Source organism: Papaver somniferum, chromosome 11 (genome assembly GCF_003573695.1).
Source record: "Papaver somniferum cultivar HN1 chromosome 11, ASM357369v1, whole genome shotgun sequence".
Lineage (NCBI taxonomy): Eukaryota > Viridiplantae > Streptophyta > Magnoliopsida > Ranunculales > Papaveraceae > Papaver > Papaver somniferum.
In genome coordinates this window covers 106,034,869-106,055,178 of record NC_039368.1, presented here as the reverse complement: position 1 = coordinate 106,055,178, position 20,310 = coordinate 106,034,869, and the positions used below count along the sequence as shown (strand labels likewise).

The following is a 20,310-nucleotide window of genomic DNA, read 5'->3' as shown; positions in this document are numbered from 1 at the left end:
AAATCAACAAATGGCGAGCTTGCACATGCAAACATTTTGGAAATGGCAGACGGATACCATGTTTGGGTTTAGCCCAACTATAAATCCTAATGATTGTGATCACTCCAGCAGTACTTTTAGGAGCAACGCATCATGGCACGAGGGTGATGGTACATAAATGATGGGAGAAACAAAAGTGCCGGATACATAAGAATAAGACTGTGCATGTTTCCCAACATCAAGTAATTCAACCAGATCCGAGACACCTTTCAACACCATTCTCGCCCTGAGGTTTATTATCATGTTACACCACCACAAGCAACTTTTTCCACTTTTGTAGGACCTTCAGGTGTACAAACACCCTCTCCTGCCATCTCAAATTACGGAGGAGATATAGGTCAATTCTCAAATTTATTGGCAAGCGGGAGCATTGCAAATCTTGGAGAAAGGAATGATGGTGAAGAAGGAAATGAGGATCCACATTAGAAGAGTTGTAACTTTTAATTATGCTACGAATGTAATTCTAATCTTAATTAATGAAAAGTAGTGCTTTCTTTCTTTCAAATCAAATTACATATATATAAATTAAGCATTACGTACTCGGTGGAACAACATCTAACAAGATAGGGTTGAACGTGTCCAACTGCCTAAGGATTTAGGAACAATTTTGGAAACGACAAACCATACTTTTCCATCTTCGCCATTCATCCAAAGATTTTCTGACCATTTCAACATCAGTTTCACCCTTCAGTCTATATTTATCGGCTTATTGATTAAAGTTACAAACTCACTCACTTCTTTCTTAATTGTTTAAAAACGATTTTCTATTTCGCAGATAGCACGACGACTCAGGTTAAAGGTGTCGCTGCAGAACTTCTCGTAGATATCCTTCCAGAAACTCACACCCGGATAGTGTGCTTTAACAAGCTGAGTTTGTAACAACACATAGTTTCTACAAATTTCTAAATCTTCTTCTCGAGTATACTGAGCTCGTTGAACTAACACGGGTGGACGCATCTTTCTACAAATTATAGTAAGTGAAGAGAAAAAATTGGTATGAATTTTTAGTTGAAATGAGCTGAATTTATAGGGAAAAGAATTAAAGTCGTTGGATGATGAAAATCAGATCCAAAGGCCGCGCGGATTCACTTAAGACGCCGGTGGATTTACATGGACCGCGCGCGGATTCAGTAAAACCGTCGGCAGCTTGTGGTAACCCGCACGGTCAGAGACGAGACGCGCGGCTACCCAAGAACCGGAATGGGCAACCCATTAAATTTACCTGTTTGCCCAACCTTTTTCTCTTTTGTGGAGTCCATACTATGATTTGTTCACTCCATAAGAACTGGTCCTTCTAGGAAAAGACCCCCTCCCAAGGCTTTTTTTTTTTTTTGCTAAATATAACTTCTTACTTTCTTGGCTGAAGTAGCTGTTGTTATTTCCTTGACTTGAGAAGTCACAGAAGAATAAGATTTGTGTTGCATGATGTAGTGTGTAGTCCTACAATTCATTCAGCTCATATTGCGTGACACTGCCACTTCATTGAGCTCATATTGCCCTTTCATATAGTCTATCATCTTCTCACAGTTCCATGAGATGGCTCCTAGAGACTACAGTTCTGCTAAACAGAACCGAAGCCAGGTATAAATGGAAACCAGGTTTAAAATAACAAAAAAACGTCTACAAGAAAAAGGCCTTTACAACGTTTCTGATGCTTTCCAGAGAAGTATGAAAACCCACCAACAGTTCCTTACAGGTGATACAAGAATCTTTGTATTGTTCTTTCCAACCTAAATGCTTAACATCAAAATTCCCTCCGTGTAACCTCAATGTCGACATATTTTGATGCCCTGAAAAGAACAAGACTTCTGTTTCTCTATGCACACTTGGTGATCCTATTCAATCTCAAAATCTGTAGGAAAAATGATGAAAAGCGACACTACTGAATAAGTAATTAGACTATAAGAGCCTCAACATTGTTTTTTCTTCTACATATCAACCACCAATTTTTAGTGCGTCCCTGAACCCAATGCCGAAACTACTTTGCCGACCTTTCTTACCACCAAAACCGATGACGTCTCCTTTTTGCATCATCGCCACAAATTCATTGTAATCTATGCGTCCATCCTGATGAAACATGTAAAAGATTAGAAGCTTGATTGACACCCAAATTAGTCGACCCATTTTCAATATTAAACATGTCTAGTGTTCAGTTCTAAAATAGATTATTTTAACTTACTCCGTGGCGTTGCATAATCAAATCAGAGGACGTACAAATATAACTGAACATAGAGAAGTAGTGAAGCTAAACAACTTACATTGTCTTCATCAACTTCTCCGATCATTTCTTCTATACGAACATCCTCAATCCCAAACTCCTCGCATGCCTGTTGAAGCTCATCTTGCGTGATATAGCCACTGCCATCTTTGTCGAAGTATGAGAAAGCTGCGAATAGATGATCTTCCCTTTCAATTTTGTTTAGATGCAATGTGGCAGCAAGGAACTCTCCGTAATCAATTGTGCCACTGTTGTCAACATCAGCCTGCAGTTCCATCGAAGGAGGAATTAGAGATAGAAAGCATGAAAATAACCCTTGGCCATAGTACTACTGATTTTTTTTTTAAAAAAAGTAGCACTACTGATTTTACAAAAATACATGAAACTGTTGTAGCTTCTGTGCAACTTAACTCACAGAGCTGAGCTGATACTTACTGCTTGCATTAAAGCATACATCTCGGACTCCTTTAGATTGGCCCCGACTCTTTTCAACCCAGCTTTTAGCTCTTCGAAAGTGATTTGCCCACTGTTATCTGTGTCTATCATCTTGAACATTTCTTTAAGTCCAGCGATTTCATCTTCAGAGAGGCTGTCTGCAATCACCTAAACATAACAGCAATTTGTTTATATTCAGTTCTTGAACAACCCAGATCCAACATTTAAATAAGTCAGGTATGCACTTACTCGAAGGGCCATTTTCTTGAGCTTGTTCATAGCAGAGAATTGCTTCATTCGACTTAGAACTGCAGAATCAAGAGGCTTGTCAGGAGCTACCCCATCAACCTGAACCCAAGGATGACCTGCCACAAAAACAAGCCAGATGTAAGTAATGCAGGAATTATGTTTTTTTACAGAAAAATGCTAAGCCATATTTGAAGGAACAACATCAATGCTACTCTAACTGTGTTGTAGATTTCTACTTAGAAAAAAATAAAGTTCTTGCAGTGGGTTGAATTAGCTCTTTTATACATGCCAACTTACTTTGGAGGAATCTAACCAGTTGAGCATAAAAGTAGGGATGTGTACCCAGTGACTACTCAAGTAACCTCTAGTGGTAAGCAAAAGATAGATAAACTCACATAGTACTTGATGTGCAGTTAACCGCTTTTTAGGATCTCTAATAAGCATTCTCTTCACTAAATCTTTTGCACTTTCTGATATACTAGGCCATGGCTCTGATGAAAAATCAAGGTCACCATGCAAGACCTGTTCAAATATCCCTTGCTCGGTTTCTACATCACAAAAAATGCAGAGATAATAATAAGTTCATGATGATTACTGAAATTCAGAATTCATACTTATCAACTATAGTACTTTTTGAAACTTGAAAACACTCACCAGCCCAGAATGGAGGGACCCCACTTAACAGAATGTATATGATCACTCCAGCACTCCAAACATCTGCCTCTGGACTATAGCGCTTCCGAAGAACTTCTGGAGCAACATAGTATGGGCTACCAACAACATCATAAAATGTTTCGCCTGAAAGAGAAGGATTACAAAATTATAACGAAAGACAAATCATGTCATATCATTATATACCACCACAGAGAAACTTCCAGATAGCATTTAATATCACTCTTAGGATTTGTATCCAGGTCTAGCATGAGTCCACAAAATCCAGCAAAGCTAACTGAAATTTTTATTCTGACGCAGGGACTCAATGAGACTTTCACAGGCATCTTGCCCAATGAGTCAAATGCACTACAACAGTTAGGCAAGTCTCTCCATATTTATTCAGCCTATGCATGAAAAAGTCAATCTAATCCAGATTTCACGATGCAGTAAAGTCTACAAAAACGAAATGTAAGTGTATGATGGAGATAAACTACAAGAGAATGAAGTTTCTATGATTACCTGGCTTAAAGAATATCGACAATCCAAAGTCAATAGTTTTAAGGGGTGAGTTCTCCTTCTGATTAACAAATAGAAAATTCTCGGGTTTCAAATCTCGATGCATAACTCCTAAAGAATGGCAAGTTTGAACTACTCCCACTATGACCCTAGCAAGTTCGGCTGCCTTTTTTTCACTGTAATGTCCCTTCTGAATAATCCTATCAAAAAGCTCCCCTCCTCCACATAATTCCATAACAAGATGAACTGCTACAGCATCTTCATAAGCCCCTTTAATCGATATAACATTCGGATGACCTGCCAAATGATGCATTATCTGAATTTCTCTCCTAACATCTTCAACATCGTCTTGCGTTGTTAATTTCCTCTTTGCAATGGACTTACACGCAAACTCCTTACCCGTCTCTTTCTCTACACAAAGATAAGTAACCCCAAATTGACCCTGTCCTAGTTTCCTTCCCATGGTATAAATCTCCTTTATGTTACCGGTTTTCCTTTGTAAGACAGAATCTACAAGTAAACCAGCACTTGCTACTCTCTTGTGATGTGGTTTTTTCGGGTTCTGAGGTGGTGGATTTGGTGGTGCTGGTGGTGGTGGTGTATCTTCGGTTTTCTCTATTTTATCAGGGATTTTAACTTGCTCTGGTGGTTTATTTGGTGGTGGAGAAACATCAGATGATGATGTTGTTGTTGTAGTGGTAGTTGTTGTTGTTACTGTTGTTTCAACAGTGGTTTCTCCTCCGCCTTTTCTTGATGTTGCTCCTGGAGTCGAAGGAGCGGAATCTTCAACGGCACGAGACGGCCACATTGCAGCAGAAACAGATTCGAAGAAACCATTCTTTTCAGTTCTTGGTCCTACACAAGTATTACCCATTTCTTCTGAACTTTCAAAAAAATATATTCAAACCCTCTTCCTATATCACCATTTAAATGATTCCCAAGTTTACAGATTCATAAATGAGTAACTATAAACCATAAAAAGTCAATGATTCATTTTCATGAGATTAAGGGAAAATGTTTCTATTTAACTTGTCTAACTACCTAATTGATAATCTAGTAGTAGATATAAGCAAAACCTGTCAAAATCTTCAATTTCAGGTGTGATTTCTAGAGATTTAACAAGAGCACATTAATATTAAGCAATTTGAACAATTCTACATCGAATTTGTAGTGATAAGCAAAAGAAAAGACAGGGGAGAGAGACAGGTGAAGAAGAAGCCAGTTGATTTGTGGAGAAAGACAGAAGATTTGAGGTTTACCAGGTCTGTCTTGTCTGTCTGTCTGTCCGGATGTCTGAAAGCGAAGAAGGAGAGGAGTTGTGAAGTTTCCTCCTTACTCTATTTTATTTCTCTTTCGTTTTTCTTTCTTCTCCTCTTTCATTAAGAGTTGATTAATTGTTATATTATTCAAACATGTTGTGAACGACGACATTTTGTTAACCAAGAGACGAAAACAAAGAAGAAGAAAACGCGCAATCAGAAAATTTAGGATCAAACTACACTACTAATTTTAGGCGTCTGTCTAAACTAGAGTTAACCAATGCTAAATACTACTTTTCTTTTTCTTTCTTTCTTTTCTTTTTGTGGTATTTTGCATTACCTTCTTAGTAAGATTGTTAACTTGCGTTACCTCTGGAATAGAGATTAAATTAGCAAAACCTCGTTTCGTTATATATTCCGTCAAAGTCTAGTTAGTTGAGTCACCATTTTTGTACAGGTGGACCAAAATATACACGTGGAACTTTAGTTACCCAAAATACCCTTTGACAAAAAAGTACAAACCGTACCATCAAACACGTGTAGGGCTGAAAAGCATAAAAAATGGGAGGTCAGATTTTTCTAAGAAATCGAACGTTGAACGTTCTAATTTGGTCTTCAATGGTCAGTTGTATATAAACCAGATTTGCAGAGGAAATTTTTTTCTCCTTTTCACAAATCTACTGTCACCAAATATGTTGTTTTCCAACAAAACCAATAGTATACATCTTCGCCACTTCTGAAGTGCAAACAAAAATATGTGTGATTTATCTTCAAACTCCTACAACGATGTAAGTAAAACCACCATTAAATGAGGTAACACAAATTTCTTTATTTACTAAAGGGAGGTATCTTAACATTTTTGGCTTGTCTGCTCTGGTGGAGTCTAACATTCTGCTCTGGTGGAGTCTGACTTGTATGCTGATTGGCATGCTTACTTGGATCATCTTCTGATACTTTTGTGCTATGCTGACTTGATTATTCATCTTCAAACATATAACCAGTAACAGATGGCTCTGTCTGAGATTGTGTCAGTGGCCAAATAACTTCACTATTCACCTCAACTTCTTCATTTGATACTATAACATTCAGTGGTCCCTCATGAATGGGGAACAAATGAACTTCGTTAGGCACATCTTGATCTGATTCATTCCAAAACTTAAGAAAGTCTCTATCATCCACAACATCATACATAAAACCACTCTCCAAGTTCTGGAATAGACACTACTCTCCATTTAACCCCTCAATACATGCATACACATTGTCTAACAAGTCAATCATGTTCAAAATATCTCCATTATACTTAGGCCAATACACCTCCTTTCCATTCATGTAATCAAGGAGACTGAACCCACCAATAGGTTGTTGTCTAGGTCATTTTCCATCATAGTGTATGTAATCAATATTTTCACTGCAACATAACCCAAACCCTAAATCAATTTTACCACCAGAATCAACATCATAACATATAAATAACATCTTATTTATCATATTTTTATATAAAACAACACAATCACAGGGGAAAAAAACAGAGCATAAGTAAAATTTAAAATTCATACCTGAAATCATGCCAAATCAATTAAAAAAAACCCAAATCCTACACTACATGACATAACAGAAACCCTATACTGAACTATCACATCACAAACATATGATTTCGCTTCTGAATCAGTCATAGAAAATATCCTTAAATCAGAGCATCATAGTATAAACCCAACAAAAATGTGATTCACATCAAAATCGTAACCATAATCGTATATTGTATCATTAAAATGAAAAACAAACTGAAACAACAAAAACCCTAAAAATGCAAAATACTTACAATCGATTTCGATGCTAATTCAGCGCGACTAAGCTCTAATAACACATATGAAAGAGCAAGTGAAGGAAACTGATTTCTTCCCACTCCGATCAATTTATCCTTCTTTTTGACGAAACCCTCACTTAGAATTGGTGATTTTTCTTCTCTGAAACTGATTTCAGTTTTCTCTCTCCATATATTGTTTATTCCCGCTCGATGGAGGAGTAGTTATAGAGACGAAAGAGCAAGTGTTAGATCCTCAACGGCTACCAAAAAGGTGATAAATCTAAACCATCCATTATCTGACATGGTGCAGAACCGTCAGATGTTTTCGTCTAATGACACATACGTGTCTAAGATCTGTTTTATATGTGAGGGTATTTTGGGTAACCGACGTTTCACGTGTATATTTTGGTCCACTTTTACAAAGATGGTGACTTAGCTAACTGGTCTTTGACGAAATATGTAAAGAAATGAGATTTTGCCAATTTAATCTTTGTACGGTAGGTAATGCGAATTAGCAATCTTGTTAGGGGAGGTAATGCAAAATACCCTTTTTTTATAATCAACATAAATACAAACGCCTACTCCATCCTATGATTGCCGCTAAGGGAAGGTATCCAGACTGGCGGGCCTGATCATGCCATATGACGTACATTGGGGAAGTCCATATGCAACTCCATTACAAGTAAGACGAGCATACACAAATAAGATAGACTGAAAACTCGAACTTAGGATTCTAATTTCATGATTAAGACTATGAGTATAGAGATCCCCCAAGAAAATCTTCTTATTAATTTTCTTAGTAATCATTGTTGCGTCACTCTCTACAATGATCTGATCGATCTTTTTCTCCTTTGCAGCTTTCAAGACATCTCTAATGGCATATGTTTGCTTTTTCTACAGAAGAACATATAAAGTTAGTTGATTCAGTAAATATGGAACTATGAATTAAATCTCTAATTATAAAACCTTTTCACCCATTCAGAGAGTTAAGAATCCAATCCCCATCAGTATTAGTTTTAACCAAATCTCTAGGCGAAGACACCCAGGGAGAAATAATCTTATTCAGAGTTATTGCATAGATGCAAGTGAGGATATAAAAGTTAAACTAATAATAGGAAATGCTCTGCTCTGCTAGACTGATTTTGATATGGGTGTAATTAAGGTAGAATCCCAGAATCCCCATCATTGTAATTGCACCTAGTATCTTCTCCATCAAATTAAGGTAGAATCCTGGAAGTTTGTTTTTTGAATGCTTAGCAGAGTCCATACTCTTATAAGACCTTTGCAAGGATCAAAGCATGCATAATTAATCCGGTTTCCATTATATACCTTGGGCATGTATAGGCCGGGGTATGTATTCTATTATGGATAATTTCTTTGACCGATAGGCCTCCTTTTTAAGCTTTCCAGACAAACAACTGGATTATATAGGGTATTTTTTGTTTCCAAATAGAAGTCCAAAGATCATCATTACTAGTGTCACCACTTACACCGAGAGTTGCATAAGCATATTTAATAAAAAAAACTATCATCCTTAGGTGGGATCCAAATCCTTCTACTAGTAGAAGGATCAAGGGAAAGGGGAATCTGTCTAATCTTCAAAAAGATCAAGGGAAGGGCGAATCTGTTTAATCTTCTCTTTTGAAGATTGATCAAATACATTTCTTAGGTTTGTTGTATCCCCTAGTATCCCGACTTATTAAGTCCTTCACCTTTAGATTTATGTCAGGAACAATATTTGGTCTTGCTGTGGATGTTCATATCCCAGGAATTCAATTGTCACATCAAGGATCAATAAAATCTCCTTCTTCCACCACCCATTAAATGAATGGTTTAGTCTTACTCACGGTGTTATGAAGGCATTTACATACCCAAGAGACAGTAAGTGGACAGTTGGAATTTAACATTTCCCCTTTAGCATAATATTTAGCTTTAAGTATTTGAGCTAGGAGATAGGTTGGATTCTCAAGCATCCTACGAACACTTTTGGCCATCATAGCTAGATTATTAATTTTCCTAGTTAGGAATCCAAGTACCCCTTCTTTCTTCGTTTTTCAAATGTTAATTGAAGCCAACAAGTGCATATTATCTTCTTTAATCTTATGTCATATCCCCATTGTTAATGGTGGATTTTCGACGATGGCTAAATTCGTAAAACCGTATACGAAAATATGTATCTCTGACCAGTCTGATGTAGAAAATATCATATCTTCACCGCAAGAGAAGTGAATTGCAGTTCTGTAACCTCATAAATCAATAACACATGACTGCAATTGTAACGCCTCGTGTTTTTAACATGGCGCATGCTCAGAGATGCACCATAGCCTGAGATGAAGCTTCATCCAAAGCATCCGCTGTGTAGTAAAAGGAACATTGTCCTAGGCCAATACGTTGCCAAAAAATGGCATATCGCGTGGGCATATTGGTCAAGGATAATATGGTACCAAGCTATAATAGCCAAAGGACAATCTTGCATCAAAAGGTGCATTATGCCAGTTGGGTGGCTGGCCTAGAACAAAGTAGCTCCACAACGGCGTATTACACAGGTTATTGGCCTATGACCAATATCGTAACAGGCCAGAGTAGGCTGGCCTTGGGAATGTGCAGTCGTCACGGCTGGACATTGGAATGGCCTATGGGCCAAAACCGGAAATACAGCCGTCACGGTCCTACAATGGACCTGGATCAGGAAATGTTTAGCCATCGAGGCCGGGCATTGGAACTGGCCTGTGAGCCAGAACTGAATGTACAACCATCACGGTCGTACATTGCAGTTGGCCATAATATAAGGTGCGTCCATCACGAAGTTGGGAGTTGATGAATGATTTTTGATCCCATAATTTAAGTTGTAAAAATGTCAAGTTAACATATATAGGGAGGGGTAGTTGGTTGAGGGTGCATATGCGGACTATGCACCAAGTAAGCTTCATAGCTTAGACGGAAGAGTATAAATGATGCCTAAGCCTCATTTATAGCCGCGTACCCTTGCCAACGGAGCGTATTAAGCATGGGCATCACTATGCCATGCCGCGGACCAAGTATTCATCACTTGGATGCATTTTCATGGAACGACCTATACGAACTACGCCATTACCATTATTGCTTGGTCACGGTCTTGCAAACGAGTTGTATTAAGTTTCTTGTCCCTTCGAGGATGAATTACGGTATGTGATTGATCCCTTCAGAGTAGGGAAGGGTACGTAGGAAGCCGCAATGAGTTGCAGCATTGCCGGTCCAGCACTTTGTCGCTCATATCATCTAATTGTGAGATGATTACGGCAATTTGGCCTCTCATATCATCTGGCTCGGTAGCTCGATGCAAGAGATGATTGTGGCCATACTTGATGAGGCTAGTTGAATTCCATTCCTTGGACGCTCATACTTCCTATCAAGGCTTTTGACTTAGGCATGTACCAATGGTGCGTTGGGCATGGCCTCGAAAGTAAGCTACATCGATATGCAAGTTAGTGGAGCTTGCATAAGTCTAAGGAGAGTACGACATGAACCCGACTGATGCACCCTTGGCACGAGCAAGAAAACTGCATGATTTCAGCAATGCCCGAGCTAAAGGGTAGTGTTAGGACTGCAATGGCCTAGGCGTAAGTCCAAGGAATGCCTTATGCCTGGACAAGACTCGGCAGTATGACGGTTACTCAGCTACATAGGAATTCAGTGATAAATTTCCTACATTGAAGCAATGCATTTAAGGTGCGTCGGTCATAGCCTTCAAGGCTTTAAACCCTTCGCAGAACAAGGGTAAGATGGAACAGTGTGGAAGCTAAGTTAGCTGCATCATGCTCCACGAGCATGCTTGCAAGAGAAAATGGACGTGTATTTTCCTAGTTTTAAGGCACGGTAAGTAGCATCATCATGGCGCATCGGGAAAGTTATGGCCTGCGCGCCCTGGCGCGCTAGGCGTAAATTTTTCGGTCCATCACAACAATGTTAGAGCATCTGAGGCAGAGCTTTGGATATTCCATGTATTTTATCACTTGTGTTGAGCGGCTGAGCATCTCTTTCTATATTGAAAATTCAACCGAAAGATGTCTCTGGTGCTGTAACTCATCCCAGAATAATATTCAGAAGAAACATGATGATGTCATCTCATATCTGAATCAATTAAATGCTCCTACACATATTACCTACTAGTATAGAGTGACTAATTAATTAAATCTAGTGTTGAATATTTATCAGATAAGTTCCTAGAAACATATCCTATTTTACCCTAATATTTTTTTACTTCAATTCATGGCTTTTACCGGCTAAATTCCATGGATTAGTAATGAATATTCACCTTTCGGGCATAAGGGCCACCATTCAGTAAGCCCCGAGTAAAAGGCATGATATATTTAATAATAATGATCCAAAGAGCATCCAAGAACATGGATGAACAAGGATATGGAAGATCAATCAAAAGAGGAAAGGAAGAGAGAGAAAATAATAATATAATAATAAAAGAAAAGAAATACATGGGTGGGGACATACAACCGGCCGGCCACGCTGCCGTTTGTTCAGTCCCCCACCCCCACCTCTTTCATGTTTATTTTATTTTTTAGGGTTTCCTCTTTCAATTAAATTTTTTGATTTTCCGTATTTTCTCAAATCTTTCTATATGGACCATATGGTTTGCATAGCAAGTGGTCCTGCAACCATTATGATTTTCTACCATAACAATATCAAAATAATATTATTTTAATATTTCCAAATATTGGTCTTTCAAGCAAAAATCTACTTCATCCTCCGAGCAAAATCAAGAGTTTCAGTCAAGATCAAACTCATCCGAAAACACAATATAATACTCAATCGACCATCAGAAAATACTAAAACTCTCAGGAGAGGTCCGCGGATGACATGGTGACACGTGCAAGCCACTATACTCGGTCATTTGGCTACCAATATCCGGTCCTACACCATTCATTGATTAATTACCTAATAATCATATATAGTTCATATTTGGTTCAAACTCTTTCCATCAACTTGAACCATCATCCATACACCACTAATTGGTCTCACTATCACCAATGGCCGGTTCTAGCACCCCCTTAGTCGGTCCCTCTCTCCACCACAATTAGGTTTTACTACCTAATGCTCCGGAGAGCACTATTTTAATTATGGTTAATCATCAATTAATCATCATTGCTCCGCTCTGCAACTGTCTTTGGTAAATGCTTAGCAAAGCACTTGGGCGCCACTTGGTCGGTTCATCACCACTAATGGCTAGTCCCGTTTCATCCATTGATTGATACTCACATCTATCAAAATTAGGATTTTGAACCCAATGCTCCACAGAGCATAATTCTGAACAGGTTCAAACAACAATAAAACACTATTAATTTTATATTGATCCAACAATCAATATTTTAATTAATTATTTAATACTCGGTCCGGCTACCAATATTTTTTTTAATATTGTATTGGTTCAACTATCAATTGCTTTGCGGAGTAATATTTCTCATATTGATTCAACCATCAATACTCGAGAGGTAATATTTCATACTGATCCAGCTATCGGTGTTTTATTAGTTCATCTACCAATACTCAGATGGTTCATCACTTGACTATTATTTTAATATTATAATCTCCCTGCTTGTCATTCGACTTACTCATGACATTTGGATCGAGGATGAACCTTCTATGATCATTCAATAATAATCATCTTAATATGACTTCCTGTCAAATGCTTGACACATCATATGATTATCATTTCTGCTTCAGCTAGCACAATGATATGTCACAATCATCAGTGACCCACTAGACTCAATGTCTATGGTCCACAAATCATGTTGCTATCTCAGCAGACACTTCATGCTTCATCCATCATAACCATGAATTATGAATTATGTTTAGTTTATCAATTAAGACTCATAGTCTAATTAGGACAACGATTAACCATATAAAATACGTCTTCAAAGTAGACTTTCACATGAGATATCAATTCATGTCACATGGGGGGATATTCACTAGGGTTTTGGTATGGAGACCTACAACATGTACGATGTGCAATACATCTGATGAGAAATATGGGGAAGTCGTGCTGGTAGTTAAAGGAGTGAATGGGATAGTGGATGGGATAGTGGATGGTCAATCAACCAAGTCTCACACGCAAAGTGGAACTGGTTTACATGTGATTTCTTACTTCCCCATTCTTCCACTCTCTTCAAACGCTACCACTTAAAAGGAGATTGATGTGCTAACTACCTATTCTATAAATAGGTTCCTCAACCTATGACTTGATAACACAACAAGAACAAAGTAAGACTCGACGTAAGCGAACCTACGACAGTCAATTATCAAGCAATTACAAAAGATCTCTCTCGTCTTATATAGAGAAATCATATTCAAATCAGTTCAACACATCACACATTAATCAATCAATTTAGATTGACCTCTTCACATTCTCATCTTCTCTCCCTATAGACTGACCCTTCTCCTTCCTTGTGACTGAATTGAATCTTGAACGGACAATATCTTGGTATAGGCCAGAATCCTACAAATTAGTCTCTTGAACTCAAAGTACTCTCAAGCAACATTTGTTTAAAGGTTTAGATGATTTGATTCATCCATCACTTACATACTCCACTAGTTTTACCTCAAAAACTAGTAAACCGTTTTTACCTGCAAACCCACCAATATTTATTGAGGTAAGAGTCAATTTTTTGACCAACACTTTTTGGGATTAGAAATATTGCCATTTTCTATATAAAGACATTTCTTGACCCCATATATTTTACCAGAGATGATCTTCCTGTCGGAGACGCGAATTGAGTTAGTTAATTATTGACCTTATTCTCCACTACATGGGGTGTACCAAATCCGTGTGACATAAAACTACCGTGTAAACTGGGGAAGGAAATTTTAGACATTTTTTTAACTGGCTCGTTGACGGACTACCCTTTAATTGGAGACTAGTTAATAAGATAAAATAGGTTCATTTTGAGTAGATTCCAAAACTCTATGTTTATATTTTTTTTAATGGCTATAATGCCCTTATTTAATTAGAACTAATTCCTTTAGTTATGGTTTGATTAGATTAGTTGTACTATAACAACTAAAGTAGAAGAATTTTAGATAGTTGTGATTAGTTGTATTATAGTTAGTAGTAGAGAGAGTAAAGTTGAAGAAGAATTTTTTGGGGAAAGCTAGGGTTTTGATAATTTGGTAAGATGAATGGTTCTAATCACAAGTTTAATGTAAGGGAATCTTCACCTCCAATAGATGAATCAACGTACGCTAATAATAAAAGAAATTCAGATTATTTGCATGATCAGTGAAACATATATTCCTCCAACTCAAAGCAACTACGTAAATGATGGTTCTTTTGAGCCAAATGAAGAAACAAATGACCCAAATGAAGAATTATGAGCTGCAAAGAATCAGATGTACGTTTTACGTGGAAATAAATGGATGTTTGCAGGTTTAATTCGTCTAATGAGGGCAACTTTTTTTTAATCATTTCATCTTACACAGAGTCGGCACGGTAAGTAGTTTTAATACACGGCTGATTCTTTCAGTCGACATGGTAATTTAACACAGACTACATCAACATAAGGTATATCCCACATTTTTTTAAATAAATGGTCATCACCTTAGTTTTATACAACCATGAAGAATTTTGATTAAACATAAAAAGTTGTCATGGTTGTAAACTAGTACCATGTCGACTGCTTAATCTAATATTGGCCTAATGAAGTATTAGTCGTTATGGTCAATTTATTCTAACCATGACGAATGCTTGAGTGTTTTTGCACAGATAACTCTTTGTTGGACAATATGGTAGAGTCTACAGGTCGTATTTCATAAGCCATGTTGATTTTGTTTGTTTGCTTGACATATATTATCTTACAAGTTATGTTTTTATAGCTCGTAGTTGCAAATTATGATCAAGCTGAAGATGTCATAACCTGGTACTCACCTCCGTGCCAATGAATTAGTACGTTACCAAATCTTTTCTTGATCCAGATTTTTGAATAATTTGCTTAGTTCTTCTGATAAGGTCTTTTGTATTGTATCATGTAGGAATGATCATCTAAAAATTAAGTTAAAGAAAGGGATATTGCGAAGGGAAAGGAAATCATGTATCTCATGGTTTTAAGCATGCAATCACACTTTAAGCGTTTTGAATTGGTTTTGTGACTATAGTGGATTATATGTAAGTTACAAGAGAAAGGATTATGTGTATCCTAAGAAGATGAATAGTGGGTACAAGGCTAAGTCAAAGAAGTGGGGTTTCCCATTCGATATTATATTCAATAAGAACGAAGAACATATGGAGAATGTATAGATTTGTTAATGGTTTTCATAACCATAAAGATATGCAAAGTCTTGCTGGACCCCCCACCCACCCCCATCCCACGTTGCCAAGCTAAGTAAAATTGGGGAACTTAACCAAGTAAGCTTATCAACAAGTTTAAGATGGATGACAATATAACCTTTATTAATTGTCTACAATTTATGTGACCAAAGCAACTATCAAAAAGTTGGAACATGATGGTAATACGGTTATGCAAGTATCTTTGTGTTTGGCGAACCAACAAAAATACACGGTGAAACAACATAAAGCATTATACGACAAGATAAATCATACTTTTTTTGCGTTTTTTTAACGGTTGAAAATTGGCTCAGTGCTTCTACCAAGTTATGTTTACAAGACGAACATATACAATATACAGTTGTTGAACATTGTCGGACAAACTTCCGACAAGAAAACACTCACAATAGCATGGTGCTTTATGGATCGTGTGAAGGACGAGAGTTATATTTGGTGATTACAAACCTTGAATTTGTTATACAACATGGAAGAAACTCTTGGGTCATAGTGATCCACAATGAGCAAGCACTAATGCACGTCATAAAGGAATATTTTTCCAAGGCATAATTTTTTTTTAAATGGAATATCCAAAAGGGAAGGTTAAAGAAAGGTATTCAACGTACAAAGGAGAAAAATGAACGTCTTAGTAAACTAACCCATGAAGAGAAGATGAAGATAAAAGAAAGATGATGAGAAATATGGAGAAGATGAAGTAAATCGGATGTGTTTACTCAAAGAGTGGGATAAATTTGTTTAGTCGATGACCGCGAAAGCCTAAGAAAACAATTTTAAGGAGTTTGAGGATAATTGAAGCATATACCCCAAAATAGTTGCACATTGCAAGAAACAATGGTTGGAGACATATAAAACTATGTTTATGTATGTGTTTGTTTACTTATGATTATAAACACTTCAAACTTGAGTCAAAAAGTATGGTAGAGCAAGCTCACGACCAACCAAAAACTTTACTTAATACAATTTAAAATGGGATTGTGACGGTAGTGATATCACTAATATTAATAAGAAATTCAAAGAAAATATGCACAACATGTTGATAACTTACAAATACGATGATTGGTTGCTCCTGAATATACGTACATCACAACGCCTTGTATTGGAAAATTCATTATATGATAACACTGCTTTAGTTGTATAAGGACTACGATGACTTTAGCGCTCCTTGTACTGTAAGACAATGACATCTATTGGGATTCCTTGTCGCAATATGCTTGGAAGGTAGAAAGATGCGATTTTAATTGATGATATTGATCCATATTATTAACAAGTATCTTTTATCCCAATGCCCATAGAATCTCTTGGTAAAAACTTTAACGACACGGAAATTGGACAAGAAGTACATGAGATTTAATCCAAATTGAACAGGGCACAAAAAAAAAAATTATTGCATAAGTTTATGCCAATAATCCACCCCTATATGGAAGATATTGAAGAATAATGAACCAAAATCCTAGAGGTAGACCAACTCTTGTATAAAATATAAACCATAACAACGAAAGGACCAAATGTATTCAGATCAGCCAATCAACATAAGCATTTTTATGAATTGGCTTGTGTGAAGAAATTGTCGAGCAGTTTACTAATTAAAAACACTAAGCAACAAATTGAATGAAAGCAACAATAGTGTCAACAATTTGAGGTTTAAAACCATGCAAAATAGTAATCCAAGGATCGAACCAAAGTTTAATATTTTTAACATCCCCCACAATCCACAAGTAACCAAGTTTCAGAGAGGATCTGCAATTCAGTATGTCACTCCAAGTACTTGAACAATTATGGGTCTTTTTTGCTCCCCAAAAGCAAGTGTCTCTAAGATATTTTTCCCTCAACAAACTGCTTTACTAAGAGTCATGACTGTTGATAAATCTCTATGTGAACTTGGCAACCAAAGCTTGATTTAACTTTTCAAGTGATCTTAACCCCGATCTTCTTTTTTCTTTATAAGTAATAAACCAATCTCGTATGATTTAATCAACTTCGACTTCTCAAAAATTGCCCCACCATAAGTTTCTTATTGTTTGATTTAGCTTCTTAATCATAAACTTGGGAATGAAGTAGTAGCTATATAGAATAATGGTACGAGAGCAAGGACATGTTGAATCAAAATAGTTCTCCCAACATGATTTACGGAGTGTTTCTTCCGTCCTTTCATCTTAGAGTCAAACTTTCCAGTAAGAAATTCAAATGAAGCAGTTATATTATCAGGTTTCAGAATTAAATGATGACAAATTTGTTACAGTTAACTTGCTATCCGAACAAGTTGCATACGCATGGATAATGACACTGAATAGAGAGATTGTTTTTTTTTATTAAGACTGTCAAACAATATCACTTCATCAGGGAACATTGCATGAGACACAAAGGGAGCCTATCTGTTAATCTTATGGCATCAATAAAGTGTATCATGCTCCATTCTATTCATAATGCAGGTTAAACTTTGGAAACAAAGAATAAATAAAATGGGTTAGAGATGACTACCCTGAAAGATGTCTCTCTCGGGTCTAAAAAATCATTCCAGTTGGCCATTAATTTCATGGGAATGACGTCTTATGCCAAAATTTTGGAGAACACAACTTAGAAAGTCCAGTCCACTCTATCATATGTGAAAAAGATAACTTTTTCGTTCGGGAACCTATATGGAAAATCCTTGTATATATAAGTTATTTTTAACAAGGTAAACATATCATATCGAGGTAGTAACGGCAATAAAACCTAACTGATTCTCTCTTAAAAGATCATCTAGAAATAATCTAGAGATATCTTGATTTATTAAATCCTGGGTTTATGAAACAAACAGATACAGGTTTCGTAACTATCAGAAAAGATAAATTGCCTGTACTTTATGATCCCTAGGTAAGGTCTTCAAAAACTCATTGGTTCATGAAGAACAAAGATGTGAAAAACAAACTTATGCAACTAACACACAATTTTCCAAGAGATGGTTTGTATGGTTATATGAAACCTCTATTTATAGTGAATGATCAAAGCTAGGTTGCTTGGAAACCAAGCTACCTTGTCTAGGAAAGAAAACACCAAGCACTTAACTAAAATAGGCCTTTAGTCACGTATTTACGGTTTTAGTTTTTAAATTGTTGCCAAAATTCCGTGCACAAGTTCCTATTCACGAAATCAACCTTACCCACACATCATCAGTGTTGCTTTAATAAATAACTCATAACTTCTTCATTATAAATCGGAATCAAGTGATTCTTGGCTGGTTAGATTCATATTTTGATTCACTGCAATATGAGGACCTTTACAGGACAAAGTTCATTCTCATTAAAGTCTTGGGGTCAAATATTCTCGCGTGTATGCATAAATGTATATTTACCGTCATAGGAATTTCCATAGAGTGAGTACCTGTTTCGATAGATAGAGAGGTAGAATAAACAAGAGAATCAAGTATTAGTTACTAACCTTTAATCAAGTTATCCATAGATGTCTTCGTGAGTCTTCAATCTTCAGTCTTCAAGGATAGCTTTGACTTTATACTATATTTCTTAAACCTAATCTAGTTTGAAACTAATTGATCAAACTAAATCAAGAATGTGTTTTGGCATCTAATTTTGACAACTGACTTGATATACCTATGCCAGTGGGTTAAACCAAAAAATAAGTAACAATATGACTTACTCATGTCAAGCTTGAGAAAAGAGCTATGATGGAGTCTAAATGGTTCATATATTGTAGTAGTTATTTAGCAACGATAATATTGTTAAAAATCTATTTGCCAAGTATAAAGGCAGATTGATTCTTGGCGATGAGATTATCAAGAAGGTGACTTAACATACAAGTTAAAAATTTGTGATAACATTATATATAACATTGCATAAGGCTAAGTTTTGTAGCCTGTAGGATAAGATGAACTTTTAATTTTTGGTACTAGAGCTAAATTGATATGATTTAAGCCAGGGCTACAGAATAATATCTAACAATCTTGAATAAGACTGGTAATTTTAAGACCCATAATTTGCCAGCAGTTTTTGTAAAAGATGGCCAGGAATCCGTCAGACCCAGGGGTACTTAAGGATCTTATTTTATTTAGGGTTTGCAAAATTTAGTCTCAGTGGGGATGAAAATAATAGAGTTATTTCTAAAGAGGTAGTCATATTAAAATTTAAAGAAGGAAAGTGAGTACAACATACATTGGTACCTTTTGTGAAGATTGAAAGTGGTTAAGAAGTAACTTCTTTATAGTATCAACATTAGAAGTCCAATTGTTATCCTCAGTCTTAAGACACAAAATGTGATTCTTGTTCCTCTTATGCACCACATACTGAAGTAAATCTTTGGTAATTTTTCCAACTTTGGGTATGTAATTATAATAATTTCTCTATTGCTGGGCTATTTTATCACTCTTCAACACAACTTCAATCTTTTAAGAATCTCATTTTCATCTTCTCTAATATCTATCAGATGTACTTTGTTTTGTAATGCTATTAGTTTTTGACTTCTCATTTCCAGATCTCTAGAAATGTGACGAAAGGATTTGTTTCCCCATTCGTACAAGTCATTTACCAACGAGTCCAATTTACTAATAGTACCACTATTGACTCCATTTCAACTAGCTTGAGTCTCTTCGAGGATGGGTGATCAGTCCAAAAATATTCTAGTTGAATTTTTTTCTATTCTTTTGATGAATTCTCAATGTATGTTAAAGAGAGTGAATTTTTATTACTGGTGCATTTTCCTGATTCAGTGGAGAGTTAAAGAGAGTGAATTTTTATTTTTGGATTGGCTTTGATGTCATCGAAAAATCTAGCACTGCTCTTGTCTGATATTTGTTCAAAGAATCCCTTGGAACTGCTTA

At 36.4% G+C, this 20,310-nt stretch overlaps 1 protein-coding gene across 1 annotated transcript; it reads right to left on the bottom strand.

Annotated features, from left to right (window-relative positions):
* Positions 1–1,623: 1,623 nt before the first annotated feature.
* Positions 1,624–5,598, bottom strand: LOC113321168 (calcium-dependent protein kinase 10-like). The gene is made up of 7 exons (XM_026569053.1): positions 4,115–5,598; positions 3,596–3,739; positions 3,337–3,489; positions 2,942–3,057; positions 2,693–2,860; positions 2,298–2,522; positions 1,624–2,106 (listed from the first exon to the last, which is right to left on the bottom strand). The coding sequence occupies exons 1-7, from the start codon at positions 4,983–4,985 to the stop codon at positions 1,975–1,977; spliced, it is 1,809 nt and encodes a 602-aa protein (XP_026424838.1). The 5' UTR covers positions 4,986–5,598; the 3' UTR covers positions 1,624–1,974.
* Between the last annotated feature and the right edge of the window lie 14,712 nt (positions 5,599–20,310).